Here is a 27440-nt window from a genome sequence, read left to right as displayed (position 1 = left end):
AAAAAGTCCTAAAATACTTTTATTTAATAATTAAAATTTGTCAACGGGAAGACAGATATACAATGCAATCATTTAGTCTAGAGAGATTTTGTACATCAGGGAAGCAATCTGGAAGTGCAATGCACCAGGTTCCATATTGTTTTCTATAAAGGGAACTTCAATCTTTGCCTCTTGCTTGTGAATCATTGTTTTTGGGGACTATGAGGGAACCCTGAAGAAACAAGAAATTATCCCCAGTGACTCCTTGCTCTAAGAGTATGATGACTGAGATGAAACAAGGATTAACTGGATCTCCTGGGGTGTGAAGGCAGCAGATGAGGGTGCCACATTACACCCCGTAGGACTGACCCAGCAGATACTTGGCACATCATGGAAGAAGGGCAGTACCAAGAACATGAAAAGGCCTCCACACTAGGCAGGCAGACATACATAGGATTCATGAGCACAGACCTCAAGCACACTAATGCCGACTGCTAGTCGGCACAAGCTGTGAGTGACCTCCAGCAAAGACAGTGAACAAGCAACAAACAAAACACGCCAGTGATCCAACAATACAGAACCCTCCACCCCCCAGTAAAATCCCAAATCCCCCATATTCTTGAGTAACATCTCCCCCGCCTGATTCCAAGTGTCACTTCACCCCCAAGGGACAAGTGCCGTGCACATCGCTACAGCTGTAGCTTATGTCAGCATTAAAGACATTCAGTAAGAACTGATAAGAGAACATTCTCAGAAGACTGACTGGTTTTAAGGTCACTTTTTAAAACCTCTTCCCCTCCACAGTGTAATTCTCAAAATTTCCAGGAGGTTTCGCTATGAGAATAGGAAAAGGCAAGTTTCACCCTGATCCGGGAGAGCATAAATAAAAAAAATAGAGGAAGCCACAATCAAAGAAAACTTATTACATACCACAACTTCCTGAAATTAAAAACAAAACTTTAAAAGGCAACCGTTGTTTCCTGTGTCTGTAGCTCCCACTAAACAAGACTTAATGGTCTCACGACAAGGTCTGTTAGCACAGGAGCAGATACGTGGGTTTGGTTTTTGTAAAATAAAAAATTCAGTTTACAAGATGCAGCATATGTTGTTAAGATCTATACAATTTCCCTTCCAGGGCAACATATCATTGGTCAGTAGTGATTCAGAATATTAAGTACATTAAAAAGAAGCAAGCAAAACCAAAAATAGTCACATGTCAGTTTCCTGCCAGGTCAGCATTTTTTAAAAAGGTTTCCTTTGTACACAGCAAATATACACACATGCTTCCCAGCTCTCTGGAACATCAGAGCTTAGATTATTTTTTCCCCCCTTCCCAAAAAGGGAAAAACAAAAAGTTCCAACCAGTTTGTAAGGACTATTTACAGTGGAGAACAGGGTTCATCGGGAGCAATAAAGGGAGCTGGGGGAGGAGTGGAAGAGCTCAGTTCCAATGCCGGTGTAGTCCTCAGGAAGGTGAGCCGGGATGCCTGGATGCCCTGGGGAGTATTGCTGTATCATGCGAGGTATAGTGTTCAGTTCCAGCCTGATGGCACTCGAGATGCGTTTGTTCCAGTGAAATGCTACATTCAGATAGGATCCCCCTGCGCCCCAGCTCAGAGCCCTTTTCTGGGTATGTTTTCAAGACAAAGCTTGGATGAGCCCCAAGGTTCTCCTCCACTATATTGCCCAGGAGATGGAAATAGCACGCGCTTTCAATTCTCTCTCCTCTGGTCTCTCTCATTCCCTCTTCTGGAGGATCATGGCCGGTGGAACCTAAAATAGAAGCGTAAAACCAGTGTCACACCTGGAATTTGGGTAAACTGTAAGGAAATGTTATGGATGTTAAAATATCAGGAGGTCTTTAATAAACTGGTAGTGTCCCCGCACTGATGGTATGTAATCACTGGGCTCTCAATGAGAATTTTAGAGGCACTTCAGGTCCCTGTATAACAATCTACCCCAGTGGGGACTGAGAGAAAGAACTTCTCCTGCACTGCCAAGCCAACACACTCCCAACTCTAGCCTGTGGGGAGCAGCTTTTCATTCTCCATTCACTTCTATGTAGAGACTGCGGAGCAAGTGGGAGGGAATTGTGATGTTTTCTGTAACATGGGCACCTGGCTACTCGTTTCACATACTAGTTAACAGCTGGTTAGTGGTGCATCAGCTTTTGCTCACTATTGAATTACCGGGATTTGAACCCACAATGTACAGGTGAAAGGCTCTATAACCCATTACCCAGTCTCCAGGCCCACCATTTACAGGCAGGTGCACCCAAGAAGCTCCCCTACAACAGAGAAAGTGAAGATAAATATCTGTGAAAGGTGCATCTGGTTATTTCTCCCAGATGGGATTAAAGCCCATTACTCAATATGAAAGCTCAGACTTGCTCTTGGCTTAAGAGGCTCAGAGCACAGCTTTATGAGCAAGACGAGAAGCAGCTATGGCCTGTACGAAGACAAAGCACATGGGCTCCTGGAGTCTTGTGTCACTCACCGTGTGAAGTGTTTGCTGTCTTCATGGACTTGCATTTCAGAGCTTTTAAACTCATTCAGTTCCTTTCGGATGGCAGCCTGTACAGAGGGGGAAAGAAATCCTTTCAGCTCACCCATACTGTGTATTACCACCACCGATTTACACAGACCCAGGACGTGCTGCATGTACAGATCTGCTTGTGGCTGGTCCGCACCATCTCAATTACTTTTAAGGAATAAAATGAAGGGCACATGTAGTTTTGAAATGGACAGGACTACCCACAGCCTCCATTTCCTCACCGTTGAAGAGGGAGCTTGCGGACAGCTATAACCCAAGTGAGGTACTGGAGATCAAACTCAGCAGCTCCCCCATTTTTTCTTCAGCAACCCCTCTCAAGACTCAGGTTAACCCTAAAATACTGGCTAATCCCCAGATGCTTGATACCCTGAGGTATGCCCAGTTCCTAAGGGATGATGGTGCATGGAACTGGACTGAGACTTTCCTGCAGTGATCCTGATCAGGCCAGCCTCAGCCTGCCAAGAACTTCCCCCACTCTTCCCTGGGTCTTCCCAGCATCTGTACCCTGCTTCCTCCTGTTATAGGCTCCTGTCCACTCCTTCAGATCAAAGGCCAGAGCAAAAAGAGGGAGGTTGGGCTGGGAATTGGGAGAAAGCAGCATGGAGCCCAAACAGGCCTTGTGTGTAGAGAACAGGAAACTCTTGGTGTGCTGGTAGTGGGTGGGTGCTCAACAGGATGGGGCTAGGGAGATGGGATGAGTCATTCAGGAGACGGGAGGGAGACCAGGGTCCCACCACATGGAAGAGTTGAAGCAAAAGGAAGAAGAGCAAGTTTATTTTGCTCACATCCCTGAGCAAGGAGTATCCAATGTGGAGCTCCAAGGGTTGGGAAGAGTGTTCTCCCCATTACCTTGTCAGCGGGTGTGAGTTTTGTCCACGGCTTATCTGCTCTCCGGTCATAGTCCTGAGCATCTGTCACTTCCACATATTCATGAAACCTCAGGATCTTCCTAGCTTGCAGTTCAGCCACAGTAGGCCTTTGACTAAGCTGAAAGCAACAGAAGACAAGTCAGCTTCGACGGTACTTGTCACCAGTGTGCATTCTGGCCAAAGACCCCACCATTCAATCTTTTTCGTGCATATAAGAGAGATCACTAGACACTGATCTGAGATGCAACAAAGCATCCCAGTATGGTCCTTAATGAAGAGTTAATAATTGCCTCATCAGTGAAGTGAGTCTATGGCAGTGTTTATAGTGTAAAAAGCACACAGGGCCAGGATGGCATTTCAAATGAGAGCTACAGGAACAGATGGAAGGGGGGACCTCGATACAGCAATTGCAGGAAACTGACTGCGTGGGATACACTCCTAACCTGATTCTAACAAATGATTCCTCCCTACTGCCCCAGGGAATGGCAACATGTACTTAAGTTCCATATTAATATGCTCTGTAAAAATTCCTTCCCAGCCACAAGTGTGGGACGAGTTTAACCCTGTCCCTGTGGGCTAGACCCATCTGGGATCAACAGCTAATCCCGTTGGTATATGGGAGACGGCAGCGTTAGAATCTGGGATAGTCAGTCCATTTCACACCCCATTCTGGAAATAGTGTCCACAATTCTCGAACCTGGCTGCCTAAAGTTAGGTTCCTAAATCCACATCTAAGCACCTAAATAGAAGTGGCCTGTTTTTCCCGAGCTGCTGGACACAAATCCCACTGAAGACCATGGCTGCAAGCAGTTGCGGCTCCCATCAGTTTCTCCCAGGCATTTATTTAGGAACTTGATTTCAGGCCACCCAGTTTGAAAACCGTGGCCGCTGCTGTTTTAATATGGAACTCCGACACTCCAGCAATAGGTGCAGTAGGAATATCTCGACTGACCAGACCGATTCCCAACTTGTTATAGTCAGAGGGTGCTCAAGATAACCACAGAGCAGCCTCATGACTCCCCCACCCCTCTATGTTCTCTTAGGTGCTTACTACCGCCACCATCCACAACAGAGCAGACGGAAAACACCAAACGGAGCACTGCAGTACCTTTCTGGTGAGGCGGCGTTTAATCTCCCGCTTCTCAGCCTGCCGGTCGGCCTCATTTTTTTCTGGCAAAGGGGGAAAAAAATGTTTCATTTAAAGCAGTGCCACCACCTCTCGTTGAAAACCACTGTCAAGAGCTGAACACGGAAAACCAGCTTTTCATATCCGTGGAATATCTGCATCTCCTACCATCTGTCTGCAGTTAACTCCAGGCATGCTGAGAGCACTAGGGTCTGAATCAGACATCCTTACTCAAACAGTCCATAGACTAAGGATAGCAGAATGGGCCTTACCTCAGGATGGTTCAGTAGCTAACCAGAGCCCTCTCCAGGCTAGCAGAGAACTCTGGGTAAAATTTTCTAAGGCACTGAGTGACTTCGGCTCCTATGGGCCTAAGTTACATTTTATAATGGGTGTTATATTTGGGGGCGAGGGGGAAGGAATTTTCAGTTATGCTAATGATTAAAGAGCAATACAGAGAAGGAAATTTCTGTTGAAAATCACCTCCAAGCTGACATTTTGTTTTCTAGAGTTGATTTTTTAAGTCTTGTCTCTTGTCACCATTTACACTGTCAACTCTAATTGCATTCATCATGGGCAACGAAGCTAGACAGACCATAGTCACCTGCTGGGTTTTATGCCGTAGCAGGATGCAGTGATCTGTGGGCTGCACATATTGCAGTTGAACGTTTACACCCAAGTAAAACAGCTTTTCTTTAAAAATATCATGGGAAGAAATCGTGCGTGTTTCACAATCTTTCGGGTGTAAATTAGCGAACAGGGGCCTTTGAACTGTGCTTGAGTGTTCATACTACTGTCCAAGAAGCTTCAGACAGGTCAGCGTTTGCTGGTACCCCACAGAAGGGATACAGAACAGTGTATTAACACTAGCTCAGTAAACAGGGGCCTAGAACTCTGCTCAAACTGCAGAAGGCATACACTCTGCCCCTGCACCCCTCTGATGCTACAACTGAGAAACAGGTAAAAAACCAGCAATACTTCTGTGTTTGGGAGCTGTAGAGCAGTCGTTACTCACGTTGAAGTATGTTCCTTTGCTCCAGCTCTTCTGCTGTTGGTCTCTGACTTAGTCGCCTAAACAAGAGGAGATAAAAACCATTACACTTGCCCAGCCATATTCCTGTAGGACACACAGATGCCAACGCTCATTTGGAGGCAGCAGGGAATAGAGTTAATACGATACTCACTTTAATCGTCTTGCTCCCTTTTTTCATCACTGCTCAAACCAGACAACTCTTCCCTCCACCTGCTAACACAGCTTTTCACCCAGACAGCAGAATCCACTAGACTGAACTTGGCCTAAGTGGGTGCTGCTCCCGTGGAGCTGCCTGGGCCAGGCAGCAGTGGTGTAAGGAACACAGGAGGGACAAGCTGGTCAGAAGTTGGGTGTAAATGGTCTCACAGTATAACTTCTAATGCACCTTTATTTGTTGGGCGCTTCAAACATGTTAACTTGCACATGTGGGAGGGCTGGTGCGTAGCAGGAAGACAGCCCGCGTGAGGATGTCAGATAAAGCAGGGCACAGCTGCCATGTGTGTCACATGGAAACAGGTCACTTTTTTCCTTCTCCACCCCAAGGAGTGGGGGCACAATTGGATGGCACAAGCTGACCCCACACTTAGGCCGCTGGTTACAGGTGCGCTATCTCCCCTGCCCCCTCGTGCTGCCTGGGTGCAGCAGAACACCCACACTGGCCAGGCTGGTAATGACTGCACAACTGCAGTCTGGAGCGGAGGAAGATGAGAAGCTGCTGAGGTGGGCCAGTGGTGAGGCAGCAAGATTGTTCAAGTATCTGGCTGCCTCCTTTCTCTCCGCAGGGGCTGAGGTGAGGAGGAGGAACAGGGAGCAGTTTGTGGAAGCAAAGAAGCCTCTGAAACATTTGGTATTGGCTACTGTCAAACAGGTACTGTGACATCGTATGCAATTCCTGTTCTTAGAACTGCCAGCACAGCAAGGGCTGAAGCAGCCCAGAATCATCATTGCAGGGGAATCCCAACTGGACGCGAGGGAATCCAACTCAGCTGTGGACAAGACACTTTGCAGCCCTGCTTTAGTTTACACCCACAGAATTCCCACTCCTCCCCAGGCCAGATTCAGCCCTTGGGTAAGGGAGCTGCACTCTCTAACTTCAGGAAGTGCAGTACCAGCATCACCCAGGGTCCCAAAGAATGCCTACTCACAGCGAGCTAGACGATCTTGCCACTTGCACCTGTTTTCCAAATTACATCTGTCAAGCTGCTCACATCACTGCTCAATGTGGCTCCTCGAACTTTGTATTTAACAGCACACTTCAACCCAGGAAATGAGAAGTCTGACAGGCTATGGGGGTAGGAAGAGTTGGCTCTTCCAGCTCAAATGGCTTCCCTCCCGAACAGTGGAAACTGTCCTACATGAAATGTAAGCTTCTTGTCTTTACATTACTTCAGAGGGAAATGACACGCAAGCCTAGCACCCCAGCCCCAACGCAGCAGAGAAAAAGCCTCCTGGTTGCTACATTTCAGGCAAGCAGATTTCTTGGCTCACCCTTAGTTATGCCGAAGACAGAGGATTTTTCTTTTCCTCTGCATTTTGTACCTGATCAGTGCTGTCCCAATCTGTTGCCGAATTTCATTCCACTCCTCCTTGCTCTTCCGAGGGAAAGCATTCTTTTCCTCCAGCTCCTGCTGCGTGGCCATGTTGCCCAGTTTCATGGCCAATGTATCTTTCCTCTTCACCTTGTTAGCTAGAGCGCCTGGGGGAAAGGGAAGAAGGGATCCTTGCATGAGTAAAGACAGCAGTGCTCCCACGCTGTAAAAAAGCAGCTGGATCCACAGGCCAGCCTGGCATCACACACACAATGGTCAAGTACCACAGCTCCTCTGTTGGCAGGAGCTGAATGTCACTAAGGTCATGCAGCTACAGTACAGCCTGCAGCATGGTAAAAGGAGTAACACCATCCTGTCTAGAGAGAGGGAGCTGGAAGGATGTGTGGTTACTATTCTGATGGCATCCCCTGCTGGAATTTTCCCCATCAGGCAGGGATGTACATGGGCTGGTTGGCAGTTGGGGTATTTGAGGGAGTGTAGGCAGGTGGGAACATAACACAAGAACGGCCATACTGGGTCAGACCAATGGTCCATCTAGCCCAGTATCCTGTGTTCGGACAGTGGCTGGTGCCAGATGCTTCAGAGGGAATGAACAGAACAGGGCAATTATCAAGTGATACATCCTCTGTTGTCCAGTCCCAGCTTCTGGCAGTCAGAGGCTTAGGGACACCCAGAGCATGGTGTTGCATCTCTGACCATCTTGGTTAATAGCCATTGATGGACTGATCTTCCATGAACATATCTAACTTTTTTTTTTTTTTAACCCAGTTATACTTTTGGCCTTCAGAATATCCACTGGCAACAAGTTCCACAGGTTGACTGTGTGTTGTGTGAAGAGGTACTTCTTTATGTTTGTTTTATACCTGCTGCCTATTCATTTCATTGGGTGGCCCCTGGTTCTTGTGTTAAGTGAAGGGCTAAACAACACTTCCCTATTCACTTTATCCACACCATTCGTGATTTTATAGACCTCTATCATATTTCCCCCTCCCCCCACTTAGTTGTCTCTTTTCTAAAGTGGCCTGCACCAATCTTTTTAATCTCTTGTCACATAGAAGCTGTTCCATTCCCTTAATCATTTTTGTTGCCTTTCTCTGTACCTTTTCCAATTCCAAATTGTATCTTTTTTGAGAAGGGGCGACCAGAACTGCACACAGTACTCAAGGTGTGGGCATACCATAAATTAGTGGGATTATCGTATTTTCTGTCTTGTTATCTATCCCTTTCTTAATGGTTCCTGACATTGTTAGCTTTTTTGACTGCCGCTGCACATTGAGTGGATGTTTTCAGAAAAGTCACAATGACTCCAAGAACTCTTTCTTGAGTGGTAACAGTCCTCATCATTTTGTATGGACAGTTGGGATTATGTTTTCCAGGGTGCATTACTTCCCACATTGTGGATAAGTAGCCTGTGAGGAAGCCAAGAGGCTAACACTTTGGGACACTGTACGGACCATACTTTTGGTGTGGCTCTTGACGTGGCTAAGTGCAGTTGTGTGTGTAGGAGTAAAGCTGGCCTCCCAACGGTGAAACCTTACTGTTATGGCTTTCATCATCCTCTTCATCTTCCTCATCCTTATACAGGATGGGTCCCTCCGAGTCCGAATCACTCGTCCCCTCCTCTTCCTCCTGCAGGGGCTGTGGCATTAGCCTAGGAATGATCGTGACAGATGGTGCATCTCCAATGTAAACGTGAGGACCTGAACTCCGTTCGCCCTCCTGGTCTGCTTCCTCCTCCTCTTCATCATCATCTGGACTAACAAAACGCGCACAATTATTATTGATTTTAACAATGACAATGATTCACTTTGAGGTCAGGGATTTGTTCCACCCCAGCCCCAATTTAAATTGAAGCCTCTCTATGGAAGGCAGGTCACAAGCGCTGTAACCCTTTCCTAGCCAGTGGCTGTCTGCCTGGGGCTGCTGCCCCCTTTTATCCCCACACTCTTTCATGGAAGCCCTGCTGAACTACAAGCAAGAATACTTAGATTTCCTTACCCTCCTGTGGCACCTTCCCTCCAGGGATGTCAACATGCTTTAAACATTCATGAATTGCAGCAACTGAGACAGATTGCGGGTGGGATTTTCAAATGAATTTACGGGAGTTGGGGGTTAAGGAGCCCAAGTCAAGAAGCTTCCTTGGGTGCTTTGTGGCGAGTCCAAAACAGTGGCAGGTTGAAGGAGCTCTGCTCAAAGGCCCGTTCTGCAATCCCTGCCTCATCCCTCCTTCCTGAAGAGTCGGAAGGACTCCGGGCTCAGCAAGCACCAATTCAAGGAGATGCAAGGTCTGAGGCACTTGGGGCTAACCCCGTCACCCCCTATCACCAGCCAACCCCATTTGGGGTTTCAGGGTTCAAACCTGCTGCCATACCCAAGCAGAGTGTGTGTGTGGGGGGTGGGGAGATGGGAATGACCATATCAAATCCCAAGCAGTCTCTCTAGGCCAGGGGTGGGCAAACTTTTTGGCCCAAGGGCCACATCTGGGTGTGGAAATTGCATGCAGGGCCATGAATGTAGGGCTGGGGCAGAGGGTTGGGGTGCAGGAGGGCACTCAGGGCAGGAGGTTGGGGGTGTAAGGTGCAGGAGGGATTCGGGCTGTGGGCTCCAGCCCGGCACCGCTTACCCGGTGTGGCTCCAGGGTGGCAGCGGCGTGCAGCGGGGCTGAGACAGGCTCCCTGCCTGCCCTGGCCCCGCGCCGCTCCTGGAAGCGGCCGGCACCATGTCTCTGCTGCCCCTAGGAGAGGGGCAGAGGGCTCCGCGCACTGCCCTCACCTATGGGTTCCACACCCGAAGCTCCCATCGGCTGGGAACAGGGAACCGCGGCCAATGGGAGCTTCGGGTGTGGAACCCAAAGGTGAAGGAAGCACGGGGAGCCTTCTGCCCCCCACCCCCATCCCGGGCCACAGGGACATGGTGCCGGCCACGCCATGGGGATGGCAATCCCATGGGCCGGATCCAAAGCCCTGAGGGGCCAGATCCAGCCCATGGGCCGTAGTTTGCCCACCCCTGCTCTAGGTCATCAGAAGCAGGTCATGGCTGAATGAAGAAACTAAGGATCTCACTTTGTCTCGTCAGTGCAATTAAATACCTAGATTCCTCTGAACTGTTTTTGCTTTTCCTGCCTAGCGTACCAAGGTGATCATCATTTCTCCAAACACTCAATTCCCGTGGCACTTTCCACAATCACAGGTCTTGCTCTAGGACGTGGAGCGCAGCGTTCCCACACCACAGTGCAGGCTGCTGTGTGCCTGGCTGTCCCCCTACCCGTCAGTGCTCCTGCATGCACAGAGTCTGCACTCACACTTTCAACATCTCGATGGTGACTGGCAGCGACCTGGCCCGGCCCAGGGTGCTGTTGTCCTCGTAGGGGCTGTCACTTTCGAAGAGCAGCGAGTGAGCCCTGTGCGACCCCTCTGCAGGTGGGGTAACTGGCAGGGGGCTCGTCAGCGCCTGCTGGATCCGGATGTGCAGTGGGATTTGGAGCAGCCGCGTTGGCACGTGAGGTTCTCCGAACCCCTGCTCTGCTGCCCACTTGGGCACTTCCAGTGACCTGAGATCTTCTGGTGGAGGGGTCTCCTTGGGCAGTTCCAGGGAGAGCTGGGGTTCCGTGACAGGGCTGGAGGCAGGAAGGGGCAAGCGCGGGGGCTCGGGAGGTATGTGGCTGGGCAATGGTGGAGAAGGCGACGGTGGCGGGTGAGATACGGTGATATGCATTGGTATCGATGCGGGACGAGTAGCTGTCACTACCCTATCACTTGGTGGTTTCGAGGCAGCAGTTGACTCCAGCGAGGGTGCCATGTTAGATGGAATGCCTCTCTTGGGTGGTAGGGGCGGGGAAGGCTTTGATAAGCCCATACCACTGTTCACTGCTTGAGACAGTTCAGCTGGAAGAGAAGAGAGATCCCACATTTTATTAGGGCTTTGCCATAGCCCTGTACCCTCACTCATCCACTGGCTGAGCACAGAAAGCACTCAGGAGGCTACAGGATCCAGTGGTTAGAAGCAGGCAGATTCTGACCCACTGAGACCTTGATCAGTTCATATGACCTCCTGCAGTCTCAGCTGCTTGCTCCCTAAAGCCAGATGCCAGAGGTAACTGGGCAGGGTGGATAAAAATCAATGATTTTTTTTAAAAAAAAGTTTTAAATCAGATTTTTTTGTTTAAATTTTTTTTTTTTTTTTTATAAAATGCTTTTTCAGGAAAAAACCTATCTAAAGATAGTTTTAATTAAGATACATTATAGCTCAAAGATATTTCATCATGGAATAGGGATTATAAATTCTAATTCTATAGTATGAGACAATACATTCATGTAATGTTTAAGAAAAGTTTTGTAAATGTGTTCCAATAGTTCATGGATTAGGGACTCAATCTTATGGGTTCCAGGGGCTTCTGTAGAGATTATTTAGGTTAATCTTTCTACCTACCCAATGGGACTCAGTACTCAGTCTAGAAGATAACATCAGAGATGCTTAGTTTTGCAGTTCTCAAACTGTGGATTTGTGTCTCCAAAGGTAACATGCTTGTTAACAGCAAAAAGGTTTTTTTTAAATAAATAATATATAGAGGTGAGAAATAACAGACCTCAACTCTATTGTCCCTCTGCAAATTTGTGTACACAGAGTCAATTTCTTACCTCTCTAAAAGTGCAAAGTTTTAAAAAGTTCAACGAATAGAAGATTGTTGGGGGTGGAATAGATCTGGACAAGAAGTCTGGAGATAAATGTGAGAAGCGAGGGACATATGCTTTTTTGTTAAACTATTACATGTTTGCTGTTGAAGAAAAAAATCCAGAATACTTAACATTGTTGTTTTAGTTAAATAAAACAATTTAAATGTCTGTCTAGTGATGTTCTCCTCCTAATACAGTATGGCAAGAAAATCCTCCAAATAGTAATGATTAATCTGTTGAATTGGAGATAGTTCACCTCCCAATGACTTAATAAATATCTGCTTCAATTACCTCTGGTAAATGAAATAACCAAACAATAATTCATTTTCTGATATAGATGTAAAACTAATCTGAAAAGTTTTCAAAATAAATCACTTTAAAAATGTATAGTGTGTACCTTCTAAAAATGAAACCTACATCTATCTCTGAGTTGTGAAGAATATGTATTAAGGTTATAACAACCAACAAGAATGCACTTTTATGGAGAAAACCATGATTAAATCGAGTCTTCCTGACTAGTGATTTAAATCAAATCCACCCTGTAACTGGGTGGCAAAGCTTCTCACTTGCTCTTCTAGCTACTAAGGTAAGAAGTCAGGACAGCAGCCAAGAGTGAGCAGGCTGGAAGAGCTCCTGCTTGTCTTGCTGCTTTGCATGGAAGGTTGGCTTGGCGAGAGTGCAACAGTAGGGCCAGCTCCAGGAACGGCAGCATTCCTTGGGCAGGTGCAGGACATGCGGATCAGTATGCTGCTCACTTAGCAAAGGAATGAATGCAACCAGGGCACTTTGTGCCTACATTTACAGCCATCACCCAACAATGGAATTTGATATAACATCCCCAACAAAACCCTGGACTTAAAGCTTTTCCTTTCATACAACACTTTTAGAGTATTGCTATTTGAAGACAAAAGTCGGTGGGACTGAAACGCTAACATGCTCACACTCAGTTTAGCTGTCAGAGCTAGCCACAGAGAACATTACTGCTAGCCACTCCTCTCCAGCATGAAAGTGCTTTCCCTATTCCACGTGGACTCAACGCTGGGTCACCATAAATCCTGTTACCAGCTTACCTCTCATCTATGGTTCTACTGTGGTCACTAGTATCTAAGGCAGAGCTGTCATCATAAATCATCATGTGTCCAGAGGGGTTTATAAGACCCATAAAATCTACAGCTGGGAAAGTCCCTTCCCGATTTGTGGGGCAGGCCTGAATTTAACGCAGGGGTCTGTGCTGTTTGATGCTGATCAAGGAGAGAATGACGAGAACAATGTGACTAGGGGAAGAGGGCTGGGGCCCAAATGTAATGTACCCCATCCAGAAAATATAGTCTTCAGTAGTGGCTCCCAAAATTGGAGACCTCACACTTGATATATCACTTCCGTCCTACAGGAGAACACCCAGTGTTTAAAAAGGACATTGGACTCTTGCTGCAGTGCAGAGCCCTGCAGTGGGACTGGGATCCCGTGGGTCCCTTGGGACCCACTGCCATAATAGTGGGAGTATGTGGGAGTGGGATTAAAAAAGTCATGCACTGGGCTCTTTGGCAGTGGCTTTTTGGCCTTTAATATTTATGCAGTAGCAGCTTCTAAGGGTTGAAAGGTCAATTTCCCTCCTACCAAACTGCTTGGAAAACGTCAGTTTTCTTCCATGTCTGCTTGTTTTCACCACCACAATCACATCTGTATCAACACATTCCACAGATCTGAAACAAGAGCTCCTAGTCCAGTGGTGCTGCAGAACCACAAATGGCAGCAAGAGATGAGGAGATTGTGCTTTCTGGGAAGACTGCAGTAATACAGAGGTGGACGCATTTTTCAGATGTTTCGAATACACAGACTTTTCCCTTACAGATTAAGGCCAGGATCCTGTCTAGTGCTGAGTGTCCTCAGCTCCCACTGGCTTCTGCTTTCAGTGCTACTCAGGACCTAAGAGCCTGATTCTGAGAGGAGCCAAGTAGCCAGCACCTCCCATAAACGGGCGTTAGAAAAGCAGAGCACCCACAGGACTAGGCCCTACTGCAAGTGTCCTGTGAATCCAATCTGTCTCCGGTCATGAGTAAGGCAAAGGGGTCTTTCTCACTGGGCTAAAAATTAGTTTCACTGCACCCAGGACCGTACAAACTCCTCTGACCCAACACAGAAGCCAACATATTACTCTAGTAAAGGCTAAATTAGCCACTTTGCTGTGAACAACAGCTGCCCCGTACCTGGCATGGCCTTGACAGAATCCATGCATACACTGTGAACTACTGTTGTGTACAAGTTAAGTTATGTGAAAGTTAGCATTTCCTGAGCCTATCCTGCCACGAAGTGTCATTTAAGAGGCCAGCAGCATAGGAGCCTAACGTACAGAATGAGGAAGCAGAGATGAAAGAGACGGGTTATGTTAGCCATGGTCACTTTTTTCCAGTGCAGCGCTGTTCCCTTCCATTTTGTGCTCTGTTACCTAATTTTTATTCTGTCAGTCAATGGGGCTTTCACCAGTTCCTTTGGGAGCCTATTCCCCAATCTCACCACTGGGTAACACTTCTTGACATTCAGGCTGTATATTCCTTTGCCTAATTCAAATCCATTGTTCCTAGTTATACCTTTAGTATCTGTTAAATATTTTCTTCCCTTCCTTGGTGTTTACACCATCCAAATACACGTCCCTTCAATTTCACTCGTTAGTGAAACTATGTGGGTTTGATACTGCAAAAGGACCAACTCCAATCTTGCTTTCAATACTTTTGTATCAGAAACAACAGCATTGTGGCAAGTATTTAAATGTAGGTCTGTACAGAGCACAATTGTGAAATCGGTCCCTGTTTGAATGGGGATTCTCAACAGGCAAAGCAAGCAAAACAGGTGCAGAGCTCTTCAGCTCTACTTACATGTGACTCCTCACTCCCTCCACACCCTCTGCCATAGGTGTCTAAGGCCCTACCCTGGGGATAGCAGCAGTATGACACTTTGCTGTCTTTCACTATATTTTTTTCTCAGCACTACCTGCAATTAATGCTGATGCATTTCAAATACCACCCATGTTGTGTGCAAGCAGCTTAAGCAAGCAAAGAAGGTATTTCCTTGCGTGCACAACAGGAACGGTCAGACTAGTTTTATCATCTGGCGAACAGCAGTTTAATACCATGCAAAGTTCAACTGTAAAACCTGCTAGAGCAGAGCGCATCCCAGAGCAGAAAAACTAAATTATTTGGTTTGTATTTATTTTTTAGTCTGGAGAAGTAGCATTATTTGCTTGTGGAAACGAAAACACTGACCTAAGCCTACTGCAAGTAGGTCCTGCGCCGGCTTTCTCGACACAGCTCTGCCAATGCCTCCCAAACAAGACCTGCACAAGCCCAGCCACCACTATGGATGGATTCATTTCACAGCTCTGCCCATACATCTCAGTCCTGATCTGTGGCACTCCCTGCTACTCCTGTCCAAAGACTAGCTGTGCAGTGCGTTGTCCTTTAACGGCTTCATTCAGTCCACTTAACACATTTCACTTGTGACTTACTCAAGATTTAACCAAGGCATCTAAGAGACCAATACTTAATATTGGGCTAACTGCATGACAAGAAACTCCCCCCAACATGTTCTGTTAAAACAGGTTTGGAAATAGATGCATTTAATTCTTTACTTAACCAGCACTGGGAAGAATCAGCTCTTAATTTACGTTTTAGTGCTATACGATTTGCCAGATGGGCAGCCCTGCAGCCTGAATTTCTCAGTTTATCCATAGCAGCAAGGGGGGGATGCTTCCCCAACATCCCTGCCTTGCCAATGCACTTTGAGGAAGCACCTCAAGAAGCAAGGGGGCAGTTCAGACTCCGTGGTCCACTCCGAGTCCTTTGCCTTGCTGCTGCAACTGGCAGCAAGGGCACTGACCCATGCCAAATACCACAGTGGTTTGTCATGTGGATATTTCCCACTGGGACTTACCAGTTCATTAGGACACCAAACAGCTGTAACCATCAACTTCCACTGACCATATAAACTGGTGATTTAGAGGTGAAAGCCTTCTAACACCCACTAATGACAAGTTTCAGAGTAACAGCCGTGTTAGTCTGTATTCGCAAAAAGAAAAGGAGTACTTGTGGCACCTTAGAGACTAACCAATTTATTTGAGCATAAGCTTTCGTGAGCTACCGCTCACTTCACCAGATGCATACTGTGGAAAGTGTAGAAGATCTTTTTATACACACAAAGCATGAAAACATACCTCCCCCCACCTCACTCTCCTGCTGGTAATAGCTTATCTAAAGTGATCACTCTCCTTACAATGTGTATGATAATCAAGGTGGGCCATTTCCAGCACAAATCCAGGGTTTAACAAGAACGTGGGGGGGGGGGGGGGGGAGGCCTGTAGTAGTTAGGCCTAACAAAGAAAATACAGGACAGGCCTAACAAAGAAAATAACAGAACGCCACTAGCCGTCACCTTCAGCCCCCAACTAAAACCCCTCCAACGCATTATTAAGGATCTACAACCTATCCTGAAGGATGACCCAACACTTTCACAAATCTTGGAGACAGGCCAGTCCTTGCCTACAGACAGCCCCCCAACCTGAAGCAAATACTCACCAGCAACCACATACCACACAACAGAACCACTAACACCCAGGAACCTATCCTTGCAACAAGGCCCATTGCCAACTGTGTCCACATATCTATTCAGGGGACATCATCACAGGGCCTAATAACATCAGCCACACTATCAGAGGCTCGTTCACCTGCACATCCACCAACGTGATATATGCCATCGTGTGCCAGCAATGCCCCTCTGCCATGTACATTGGTCAAACTGGACAGTCTCTACGTAAAAGAATAAATGGACACAAATCAGATGTCAAGAATTATAACATTCATAAACCAGTCGGAGAACACTTCAATCTCTCTGGTCACGTGATTACAGACATGAAAGTTGTGATATTACAAAAAAAAAACTTCAAATCCAGACTCCAGCGAGAGACTGTTGAATTGGAATTCATTTGCAAATTGGATACAATTAACTTAGGCTTGAATAGAGACTGGGAGTGGCTAAGTCATTATGCAAGGTAACCTATTTCCCCTTGTTTTTTCCTACCCCCCCCCCCCCCCCAGGCATTCTTGTTAAACCCTGGATTTGTGCTGGAAATGGCCCACCTTGATTATCATACACATTGTAAGGAGAGTGATCACTTTAGATAAGCTACTACCAACAGGAGAGTGGGTTTGTGGGGGGGGGGGGGAGGAGAAAACCTGGATTTGTGCTGGAAATGGCCCAACTTGATTATCATACACACTGTAAGGAGAGTGATCACTTTAGATAAGCTATTACCAGCAGGAGAGTGAGGTGGGGGGAGGTATGTTTTCATGCTTTGTGTGTATAAAAAGATCTTCTACACTTTCCACAGTATGCATCCGATGAAGTGAGCTGTAGCTCACAAAAGCTTATGCTCAAATAAATTGGTTAGTCTCTAAGGTGCCACAAGTACTCCTTTTCTTTTTGCGAACACCCACTAACAATCCCAAGCCTTCCAGTCCAGCACAGCTGATAAATTCCCGCATTGGTGGAAGATTAAAGACACTTTATAACAATAGTGATTTTTAATCTCAATCATTACCCTTAACAGAAAAACTAGAGACTGCCTCCCTTGATCAGCTGCTGGATACATCTGTGCTAGGCAGATCGTTCAGTTTGTAGTGCCTCTTGAAAGTAATTAACGTTTGCCCTGTGCTGATGGAACCAGCATCAACAGAGCTCACCCAGTTTCCACGCCTGTCCAGTGGTCAAGCTTTGAAGATCCTTGATTAGCTCACAGACATTCGAGACATGATGCTGTATGAACACAGCAACACAAATCTTCCCTTCCAAACAGAGTTTGCAATCTCAAAGAACAAAAGAGCATCCTAGGTTTGACTGACAGCCAGTTGCAAAGACGACGACACTTACCTATTAAAGGGTTGCTATTTCTGTTCACAGGCTTCGGGGGCGGGATGGGGGGCTGTTTGGCGGGCACCACGCTGGTTGTACTTGTGGTAGCAGTAGTGTTAGTGCTGGCAAGAGCAGGGGGCACAGTCCTGGGGGCTGGGCAAGGGGCGACTGTGGAATTGACCGTCTTTGATATGCTGGTGGCGGCAGTAACAGAAGAGGAGGATGCAGTCCTTGTAGTGCGGCTGGCAGGGACAGGATCCCTCACCTGCACATCACTTGCCTCCTGAGAAGAGGACAAGGGTCTTTTCGGAGGAAGCAAAGGCTGTTTGGGTGCTTGCGGCTCATGAGGAGGCTCCATTTCTGAACTGGGATTGCTACTGGATGAGCCTGCAAAGTGAAACACAAAACAAGTGCTTATAGAGATTGGTGAATGAGGGGACCCAAGAGAAGAGACTTCAAAACGGATATTTCTTTGTGAGAAACTGAAGCAAGCCTGATTTCCTACCTAGTCTTTTATTTGGTTCCTCAACTGGAACAGACTTTCTAAGACTTGACTTCTTCTCAACCTCTTCCTCCAAGTTTGACATCCCAGAACCACCAATGGGGACTGTATGCCCATTCTTCAATGCAGTATGGCTGAGTTTGTCTGGTTCCTCTCCATCTGTGAGGGGGTGGGGAATGAATAGGAAACCATCAGAAAAGGCAAAGGATACTGAATACTTAGTCCTGCCATGAGAGCAGGGGACTGGACTAGATGACCTCTCAAGATCCCTTCCAGTCCTACGATTCTATGATCTGAAGTCTGAGAAGGTACACACCTATCAATAGGCAGTGAACTGGCAATAGATTGCCAATGACTGTATTTAAAAATCTGCAAGTATCCACCACACTCCTTTTACTTCTGGAATATCTGGTCCTAGAATTACTTTCTGCATAAAATAGCACATGGTAACATCAGCACCAAGGTAGTTTGGAGCTCTTTATTTCAACAATGTGCTAAAAGACAGTATAGGGCCTAATCTCCTGTAACTCTAGTGTGTAGTACCATTTATTCCAACAATCTGTTTATTCCCCCATCAGTCTCCTACACAATGGACTCATTTACAAAGGAACATATTTACAAGATTCAAAGATAGGATGGCCTTCAAGGCCAGGACTATCCCATGATCAGCAGTCCAGGACTAGTTGCAATCAAGCTCTGGGCAGCCTTCTATGTCAGCTTACTTTAAGGGCTTTCTAATAAACCCCTGTACTCTGCTACGTTACAGAACTCAAAATGCTGGCCAGGTTTCCACTGTATGTACAATAGATTTGTTCTGACGACAAGATTCAGTCAGTGTTCCCAGGGCACTGATACCTTCCATATTGGTTTGTACACGGTGTTCCTGCAGCATTTGCCCTGGAGAATGATGAGCAGCCCGAAACACTTGAACAATGGGGAAGAAGAGTTTCCTTAAACAAAGTCCCATCTCGCCTACCTTCCTTTTTGATTGAGGTCCAGCACGTGTTTCCAAACCCTTCGTCAACCTTAAAACTTACTACTTCTTACCATGTCTCCTAAAGCAGTGTTCTCTAAACTCTGAAAGTTGAGCATTTCTTCAGGAAAACAAAGCCAGCCACACACCCCTTCAGCCCTGCCATATAGTATTACAGAAGCTCTCCCCACTGACATAGCGCTGTGCACACAAGCGCTTGTGTCGGTGGAATTTATGTCACTCCAGGGGGTGATTTATTCACACCTGAGTGACAAATTTTGCTGACATAAGTTGTAGTGTAGACATAGCCTTAGTTGTCACCTTGATGGGACACATTTTTTCCACACTCAGCTATTGTTTCAAGCACTCTGAGAACTCAGGCAGATGTTGCTGTGTTCGTTAAATTTGCTTAAGCTTGGTCTACACTTAAAAGTTAGGTTTCAGAGTAACAGCCGTGTTAGTCTGTATTCGCCAAAAGAAAAGGAGTACTTGTGACACCTTAGAGACTAACCAATTTATTTGAGCATGAGCTTTCGTGAGCTACAGCTCACTTCATCAGATGCATACTGTGGAAACTGCAGAAGACATTATATACACAGAGACCATGAAACAATACCTCCTCCACCCCACTCTCCTGCTGGTAATAGCTTATCTAAAGTGATCATCAAGTTGGGCCATTTCCAGCACAAATCCAGGTTCTCTCACCCCCCCCCACACACACAAACTCACTCTCCTGCTGGTAATAGGATGATGAGCTGAGTTTGGGGGGGGGGGGGGTGTGTGTGTGTGAGAAAACCTGGATTTGTGCTGGAAATGGCCCACCTTGATTATCATGCACATTGTAGGGAGAGTGGTCACTTTGGATAAGCTATTACCAGCAGGAGAGTGAGTTTGTGTGGGGGGGGGGCGGAGGGTGAGAAAACCTGGATTTGTGCTGGAAATGGCCCAACTTGATGATCACTTTAGATAAGCTATTACCAGCAGGAGAGTGGGGTTGGAGGAGGTATTGTTTCATGGTCTCTGTGTATATAATGTCTTCTGCAGTTTCCACAGTATGCATCTGATGAAGTGAGCTGTAGCTCACGAAAGCTCATGCTCAAATAAATTGGTTAGTCTCTACGGTGCCACAAGTACTCCTTTTCTTTTTACTTAAAAGTTAGGTTGACATAGCTACGGTTCTTCACACCCCTGAGCACTGTAGTTAAGACAACCTAACCCCCAGCATAAGCATGGCTAAATCAATGGAAGAATTCTTCCGTCAACCTAGCCACCGCTGCTCAGAGGTGGATTACCTATGCTGATGGAGAAACCTTTTCCGTCTTTGTAGGAATGGTCTGCAGGATGGCACTACAGCAGCATAGCAGTAGTGTAGACATGGCCTTAGTGTTTTTACTGTTTTCTTTGCAAATATGAGACTTTAATTTTAAAACTGAAGCCAGGACTCTGGAGGACAATCCAGAGGGCCATCTGACTAGTCCTTCATTCCCTCCATACGAGTTCCCTCACACAGGGAAACACTGCCCTAAAATCTGTCAATCTGCTTATCATCCCCCTCAGACAGTTCTCTAGATATTACACCCCCCTGCCCCTCCTCAGCTATTCCAACTCTCTCCTAATGCCTTCCCATATTCTCCAGGCTCCAGCATTTACAGAATGCTGCTGCTGGCTTTCTCATTCCCTCACCCCCAGCCATTTCAATTTCAGAGGCTTTCCATAATCTAGTTCAAAACGGTCGTCTTTGCTTTTAAAGCCCTCCATGAGCTTGGGCCAGCCTGCCTCAAGGACGTTGTTTGCTGCCCTTGCTCATCTGGTACTCACTCCCTATGTCCCCACTGTGGATAAACCACTTTCTCTACACCTCTTCCCCACACAGCCCTCCTGTATCTGCCACAACTCCACCTATCTTCACATCCCATCTGAACACATCCTCGCTACCCTGGCCAGCTGCTCTCCTTTATTTATGTTACAATTTAGAGTTTTGCCTGCACTGTTTGCAATTTGTAAGGTGAATACTAGACACAAGGCAGCTGCGTAGAACTGAATAAAGGACAGCAAAGAAGTTTATTAAAATGAGCCACTAAGACCTGACTGTCAGAACCCAGGAGCCAGCAGAGTGCATGCAAGTGGGTAAAAACTCTCTCTTCTCTCCAGAACACTTATCTTTCAGAAAATACACTAAAAGAAAAGGAGGACTTGTGGCACCTTAGAGACTAACCAATTTGAGCATGAGCTTTCGTGAGCTACAGCTCACTTCATCGGATGCATCCGATGAAGTGAGCTGTAGCTCACGAAAGCTCATGCTCAAATAAATTGGTTAGTCTCTAAGGTGCCACAAGTCCTCCTTTTCTTTTTGCGAATACAGACTAACACGGCTGTTACTCTGAAACCTAGAAAATACACTGATTTTCTGAGAGCAGGATTTAAAAGTGCGACCAATTGTAGAAACCTTCCACTGACTTGCAACAAAAATATTAAAGAGTCCATCTCTAATTTCTGTAATTTAAAAATCTATCCACCTGACAGTGCTCGCCTGGTCCCACACTTTATTTCTGGCACTTTGTTTAATCTTATTGTAACTGTCTCCTCCACTTCCTAACCCAGGTCATGTGACTGCTGCCAAAACACAAAATTCTATATCTTACCAACACTCCTGCATGCCACCCCCTTGTTACACCTCAGAACACTCCCCGTCTGCCATCTCTCTCTCAGGAAATTTATATCAAGCCTATGTTTTCGCTTCTTCAGTTTCATCCTATGACCTCTCATTACACACCTTTGAACACACAAAATTCCTCCCTTAACTTGGTGTTTACAAGGTTCAAATACGCATGGACTCCTTCAGTCATATTTCACCATATTTCGCTAATGTTTTAATCATTTTTGCTGCTTTTCCTACAGCTTGGCTACAATTTTCTGATAAGGAGGAGCCCAGAAATGAATGCACACATTACAGGCCTGTCTCAGAGGCATGTAAAAGACACCTATCACCTCCTTGATGGAATGCCTCTACACAAGCAGCTCAAAAGCCGTACTGAATTTTTGTTTCCTTTCATTTGGCCTTGCAGCCCTAGAAACAAATCAAATTCAACATTATAGATAGCCTATTTTTCACTGGGACTAGAATATAAACTGAAACATGATCAGAACAACCTGGAGATTACAGTGAGCATGAATGTGAAGGAGAGGAGCATAGAGGGATGGTACCAAAGGCCGGGCAGAGATACAAATATGACAAACACGACAGGAAGTGACACAGAATTTCCTTGCCAGCAGCAGACAGGAAGATGCATAAGAACACGGAATGCTTATCTCAGGAATTTCTTCCTCCTTACACTGCTTTCCTAGCTAGGTGCAGGAGCCAGACAGGGAGCGTGTGCAAAGGACAGACAAGGGATGGGAGGTCATGTTTAGCAAACAGCCTTTAACTTATTTTATTTTTTAAAGGTACAGTAACAAGGATGGGATTATGTCAGCAGCAGACCAGCTACACAGAACACAGATAGGCGGATGACAGGTTCATTTCCAAACTCACCCTGCTCAGGGTCTTCCAACAGAACCCCTCTTTTAACCAGCTCCTCTCTTGGCTTTCGCATAGAAATCTTTCGTTCTAAAACTGATATTAAATTGAGAAAAAGCACTCAGAAAACAGGGCAAGGGGAGGGTTTCAAAAGAATTGTTTTTAAATGTATTGGCTCTGTGGATGAAACAAAAATGGTTCAAGTTGCTGCATTTTGCATGAAGGAAGAAGAGGGAGGGGGTTAAAAAGTAACCTATCTGGGGCCTGTATTCACACACCAGAATATAGTGCTAGAGCAGTGAACAGTCATTCCTCCAGCCTAAACCTCGTTGGAGAAGTTCCTTTCAACAAAGGAATCTTGCATCTTTAACACTCTTCAGAATATTGTTTTCTATAGTTAAAAGATCTTTAAGCGGTGGTTTTAAGGAGCCAAGTAGTTGAGGCCTCTGATCAGTGAATTTGTTGTTCCATCACTGGCAAAGAATTAAGCTTTGATCCCCGTCATACCAGCACCGGGACACAAGGCTTCAGCCAGCCTCTGCAGCTCACCCATAGCTGTTACTGCTCTGATGGCTAATAGCAAAGGATGAAACAACTTGGCATGCGCTTCCCCAGCTTAAAAAGTGTTTAAACCAAAGTTCAAGACCAGCACCAAGCCCGATGCTTTACCTTCTGAAGTCTCCTTGAATTTGTCACTGCTTTTCTTTTTCCTCCACTTCCAAGGTTTGAAGATCTTGCCAAAGCCTGAGAACTTGCTTTTCCTCTTGGTGGGGGGCGTGGTGTCTCCAGATTCCAGAACATCAGCCCCCATCCCCATGTCAGATGGCGGATGATCCACTTCCTCAGCTACACAGAAAGAAAAAGCAAAGTCACGGGTCTGTTCCAGTGAGGTCCCTCCTTTCCCACCCAGTCAGTCCCTGCCAACCCACCTGTGGATATCAGGAAAGTGCTAAGCAGTGAGTGATGCAAATTCATGCAGAGGAGATAGCAAGACTCCATGCCTTCACATAACCAGTCAGTATCGAACAGGAGTAGGGAAGTTTTCAGTGAAGCCAAGTGAAGTTTTCAGTGCTAACAGGCTAAAGACATACTGTGATGTGTTAAAAATCGCTCAAGTGTAACTGTGACTTAGTTAATATTTGTACAGTGCTATAATTTAGCCCTAAGAGCACAAACAAAAAGCTTTACTGCAGTCTCTTGATCTCAGCTGGAAGCAACTGCTCCGGACACAAGTAGTTACATGAATAAAATACCTTCTGTACTATAAACTTCCATGACTGTATTTAGACACAACCTACTGAAGTTCTCAGCCCAGCTCAACGGTTGTATACCATAGAACTAAGCCAATCTGATTTCCACTCCCCACCCCCATAACAAGCTAATAGTACCGGGCCAAGAGTAACAAAAACTCAGGAAAGCAACACAATGCAACCTTGCACTCCACCTAGTTTACTAGAATTCCCAGGAGAACGCAGCAGGAGAGGATATACTTACGAAACATAGTTCTGTATCAAAAAAGCCTCCTTATGAGGCACGTTGTGAAGAGCGATTTGAACACAAAACATCAAGATATGCCAGTCACCTTTTTTGCTTGCTTGGAGTTTGCAGTTTTGCTGGAACTTACTAGGAAGGGGGAATTCACAATCCACAAAAGCCAGCAGGGACCTATAGCAGGCTTGCTTCGTATTGAAGATTGCTAGTGACCCACTTCATGGTCATAATTTATAGGCTGAGAATCCCTGGCCTCTAGCTATATGTGACTTGGGAGCACCCAAGTAGCTCTACAGGACACCAGGATGGTACCCAGTACTGGGAATAGAGAGCCTTACTAAGGGCTTGTCTACACTTAATACACTGGTTTCAGAGTAACAGCCGTGTTAGTCTGTATTCGCAAAAAGAAAAGGAGGACTTGTGGCACCTTAGAGACTAACCAATTTATTTGAGCATAAGCTTTCGTGAACTACAGCTCACTTCATCGGATGCATCGGATGAAGTGAGCTGTAGCTCACGAAAGCTTATGCTCAAATAAATTGGTTAGTCTCTAAGGTGCCACAAGTACTCCTTTTCTTTTTACTTAATACGCTGTAGCATAGACCTACCTATGCTGACAGGAGGGGTTCTCCCATCAGCCTACAGAATCCACCTCCCCAAGAGGCAGTAGCTAGATCGAGGGAAGATTTCTTCTGTCAACATGGCACTGTCTCCATGGGGATTTAGATCGGCTTACCTACACTGCTCAGTGCTGTGGATTTTTCACCCCTCTGTGCAATGTAGTTATGCAGACCTAATGTACTAGTGTAGACCAGGAAGGCTTTTTGTAATACTAGAATAAACCACATACCCTAATACACTGGGGACTCTATTGTGTATGTACTGGGCTATAAATCACTTGTGGGCCTTATTTTTCTGAGCAATTGTAAATAAAAACACTTTTTGGAGTTTGATGCAAACTTTTTTGACTCATGAAGTCCTTGAGCTATACAGTCTCAAACTAGGCTACACGATATGTCTCCAGAAAAGGCAGCACCACTGACCCACGATGACAACTCACTCATCTGCTATTCACATACAGGAAACTCAAACCAAGAATCCCATAACCCAGGTTATAGGGTTTTGGAAAGAGACAACTTCTAAGTCCAGCACACCCCAAATAGAGTATCATACATTTAATCATAACATTTATGTAACCAGTCAGAAGACATAATACCAGATGTCAGAACTTGATATGTTTTAACAGCATGTGGGAGATCAAATTTGCAGAAAAAGAGAAAAAAATAGGAAAGGCCTACGTGTTGTATTTCACTAGGGTTTCATTGACAGACACTTGGATCTTCATGCCATGACACTGTTCATCAGGTATGTCTGCACTGCAGCTGCGGTGTGTGATTTACAGTTCAGGTACACAGACCTGTGCTAGCTTTGATGTAGCTAGCTCACTGAATAGCAGTGATGACATGGCAGCAAGGACTGCATAAGCTTACGTGACCCCCTGGATCCCCACTTTCTTGCGTGCCCTGTGGCACTGCATGCCCACTGCTATTTTTAGTGAGCTAATTAGATTAAAGCTAGCACAGGTATGTGTACATGGACTGCAAATCACTCCCACCTCCACACATCCACCTGCAGTGTAGACATACTCATAGAAAAAGATTAGGTATGCAGGAGCAACAGTCCGAATCTTTTGCTCCCCAGGCAGCTACAGGCAAAGAATGCTGTGTATGCCACTCAGTAGTTACTATGTGATGCAATATTGCTCATAAAGAGCAGCACTGATGGGCCCCTGGTAACTACTTCTTGGGTGAAGAAGTGACAACATGCAAAACCAGGCCTCCCCAATGGGAGAAGGGAACAACAGAAGGCGTTTTAATAACCTAGAGGGAACCGGAATAGTATTCCAGTGAGTCCAACAGGGACATGCAGGATTCTATGTAAAGACAGGATGCTCTTTAATGGCTGCTAATAGTGGGGTCATGGGATAAATGATCAGAAACCAAACGGACAAAAATAGTCTGATGTGAAATGACAGAACAGGAGGAGTTTTGCATAGAAGTCAATTTCATGCAGTGGCAGCAATAGGAAAGGGAGGAAAGGGAATCAACCAACATAAAGGCATTTTCCCACATTTCATTGCCTGAACTAGTTGGAACATATTTTAGAACCTGACATCCTAGGCCCAAACTTGGGTCAATTTGATTTTACCTATAAGGCATGTTTCTTCCGGCTCTATAAAGATTTCTTTCTCCTGACTCACTGGAGGCCAGCTTCGATGCAGTAAGGATCTACCTTCTCAGTTAGAAAAGTTTGATTCACTCAGCCTCAGTGAAGAGCTGAGGCCATAGCCACAGCTAGGAACCATTTCAGAAAGGAAGGCAAGTTCAAAACTTGATTCAGTTACAAACAAAACTGATGAATTACTGCAAGTATGTAAACAGACTAGGGTAGTCCCACACCTGTGTGAAAAGCAAGCACAAAAGATACCTCTTTTAGTTTAATTCATGTTCACCTGGGTTAATCACAGGAAAATCAGACTGGACTTTTAAACTTAACACCAAAGATAGATTTCCTAGATGTTTCAAGGCAGTTTCTTCAGAGAATGAAGCATTAGTCCTGGAGTTATGAGTGTAGTTTTAAAGAGCTGCATTCACTTTGCTCAGCAGAGCATTTTGAAAGTTCACAGGGCAAGCAGAAATTCTTGCCAGGAACAAACTGTGAATTGAATTTGGAACTGAAGTGCCATGAAGGCATTTGAGCCTAGGGTTGGTGACCATCACTATGCTGAAGGTGCAACACCAACAATACGGATGACCCATGTCAAACTCATTTCAAATACATCTCCAGTCAGGACCGGTATAAGAAATGTAAGCTCGAGCGCTTTCTACTACCTGAAGTTTCAGAGTGCTGCACTAAGCAAAATGGGCTCAGTTTTCTTTTAATAAGCTAACTGTCAGTTTCACAGATTAATGAACTGAGACCACAGCTCAACAAGCTGCAATTTCTCCACTTCCAATTAGGAGGAGGACCATATCTGCTCTCCTTCTACAGCCACCTCTGGGGGGGATCAGAGGGAGGGTATAACAAAACAAGCAGATATCCAAATAGGTTTAAGCACGGAGGTAGAATTTATCCACTATTTAATTCTCTCACGTCATTCAGTTCTGGCTATCACAAATACCTTAAGTCAAACTCTACACTATTGCGCCCATCAGTATCAGCTCATTGCATTGTACTGAGCAATCTCTCACTGAGAATTCCTGTCTGTCAGGA

The 27440-nt window shown here is 45.9% G+C and overlaps 1 protein-coding gene across 4 annotated transcripts in view; it reads right to left on the bottom strand.

The window, feature by feature from the left end:
• Window positions 1-592: 592 nt before the first annotated feature.
• Window positions 593-27440, bottom strand: part of PHACTR4 (phosphatase and actin regulator 4) — a 96878-nt gene continuing 70030 nt past the window's right edge. For 3 of the 4 annotated variants that reach the window (XM_074934169.1, XM_074934167.1, XM_074934166.1), the window contains 12 exons: window positions 23346-23522; window positions 22692-22772; window positions 18190-18345; window positions 17703-18071; window positions 10412-10994; window positions 8649-8866; window positions 7100-7256; window positions 5543-5598; window positions 4510-4571; window positions 3382-3519; window positions 2476-2552; window positions 593-1752 (listed from right to left, as the gene is read on the bottom strand). In XM_074934169.1, coding sequence (XP_074790270.1) covers window positions 1737-1752; window positions 2476-2552; window positions 3382-3519; window positions 4510-4571; window positions 5543-5598; window positions 7100-7256; window positions 8649-8866; window positions 10412-10994; window positions 17703-18071; window positions 18190-18345; window positions 22692-22772; window positions 23346-23493 — 2061 coding nt within the window. In that variant the 5' untranslated portion in view covers window positions 23494-23522 and the 3' untranslated portion in view covers window positions 593-1736. Of the gene's footprint in view, window positions 1753-2475; window positions 2553-3381; window positions 3520-4509; window positions 4572-5542; window positions 5599-7099; window positions 7257-8648; window positions 8867-10411; window positions 10995-17702; window positions 18072-18189; window positions 18346-22691; window positions 22773-23345; window positions 23523-27440 lie in introns of those variants that run through there. The other variant, XM_074934168.1, reaches the window with a different exon arrangement.

The sequence above is a fragment of the Natator depressus genome, chromosome 19 (assembly GCF_965152275.1).
Source record: "Natator depressus isolate rNatDep1 chromosome 19, rNatDep2.hap1, whole genome shotgun sequence".
Lineage (NCBI taxonomy): Eukaryota > Metazoa > Chordata > Testudines > Cheloniidae > Natator > Natator depressus.
This window is presented reverse-complemented; position numbering and strand designations above follow the sequence as displayed.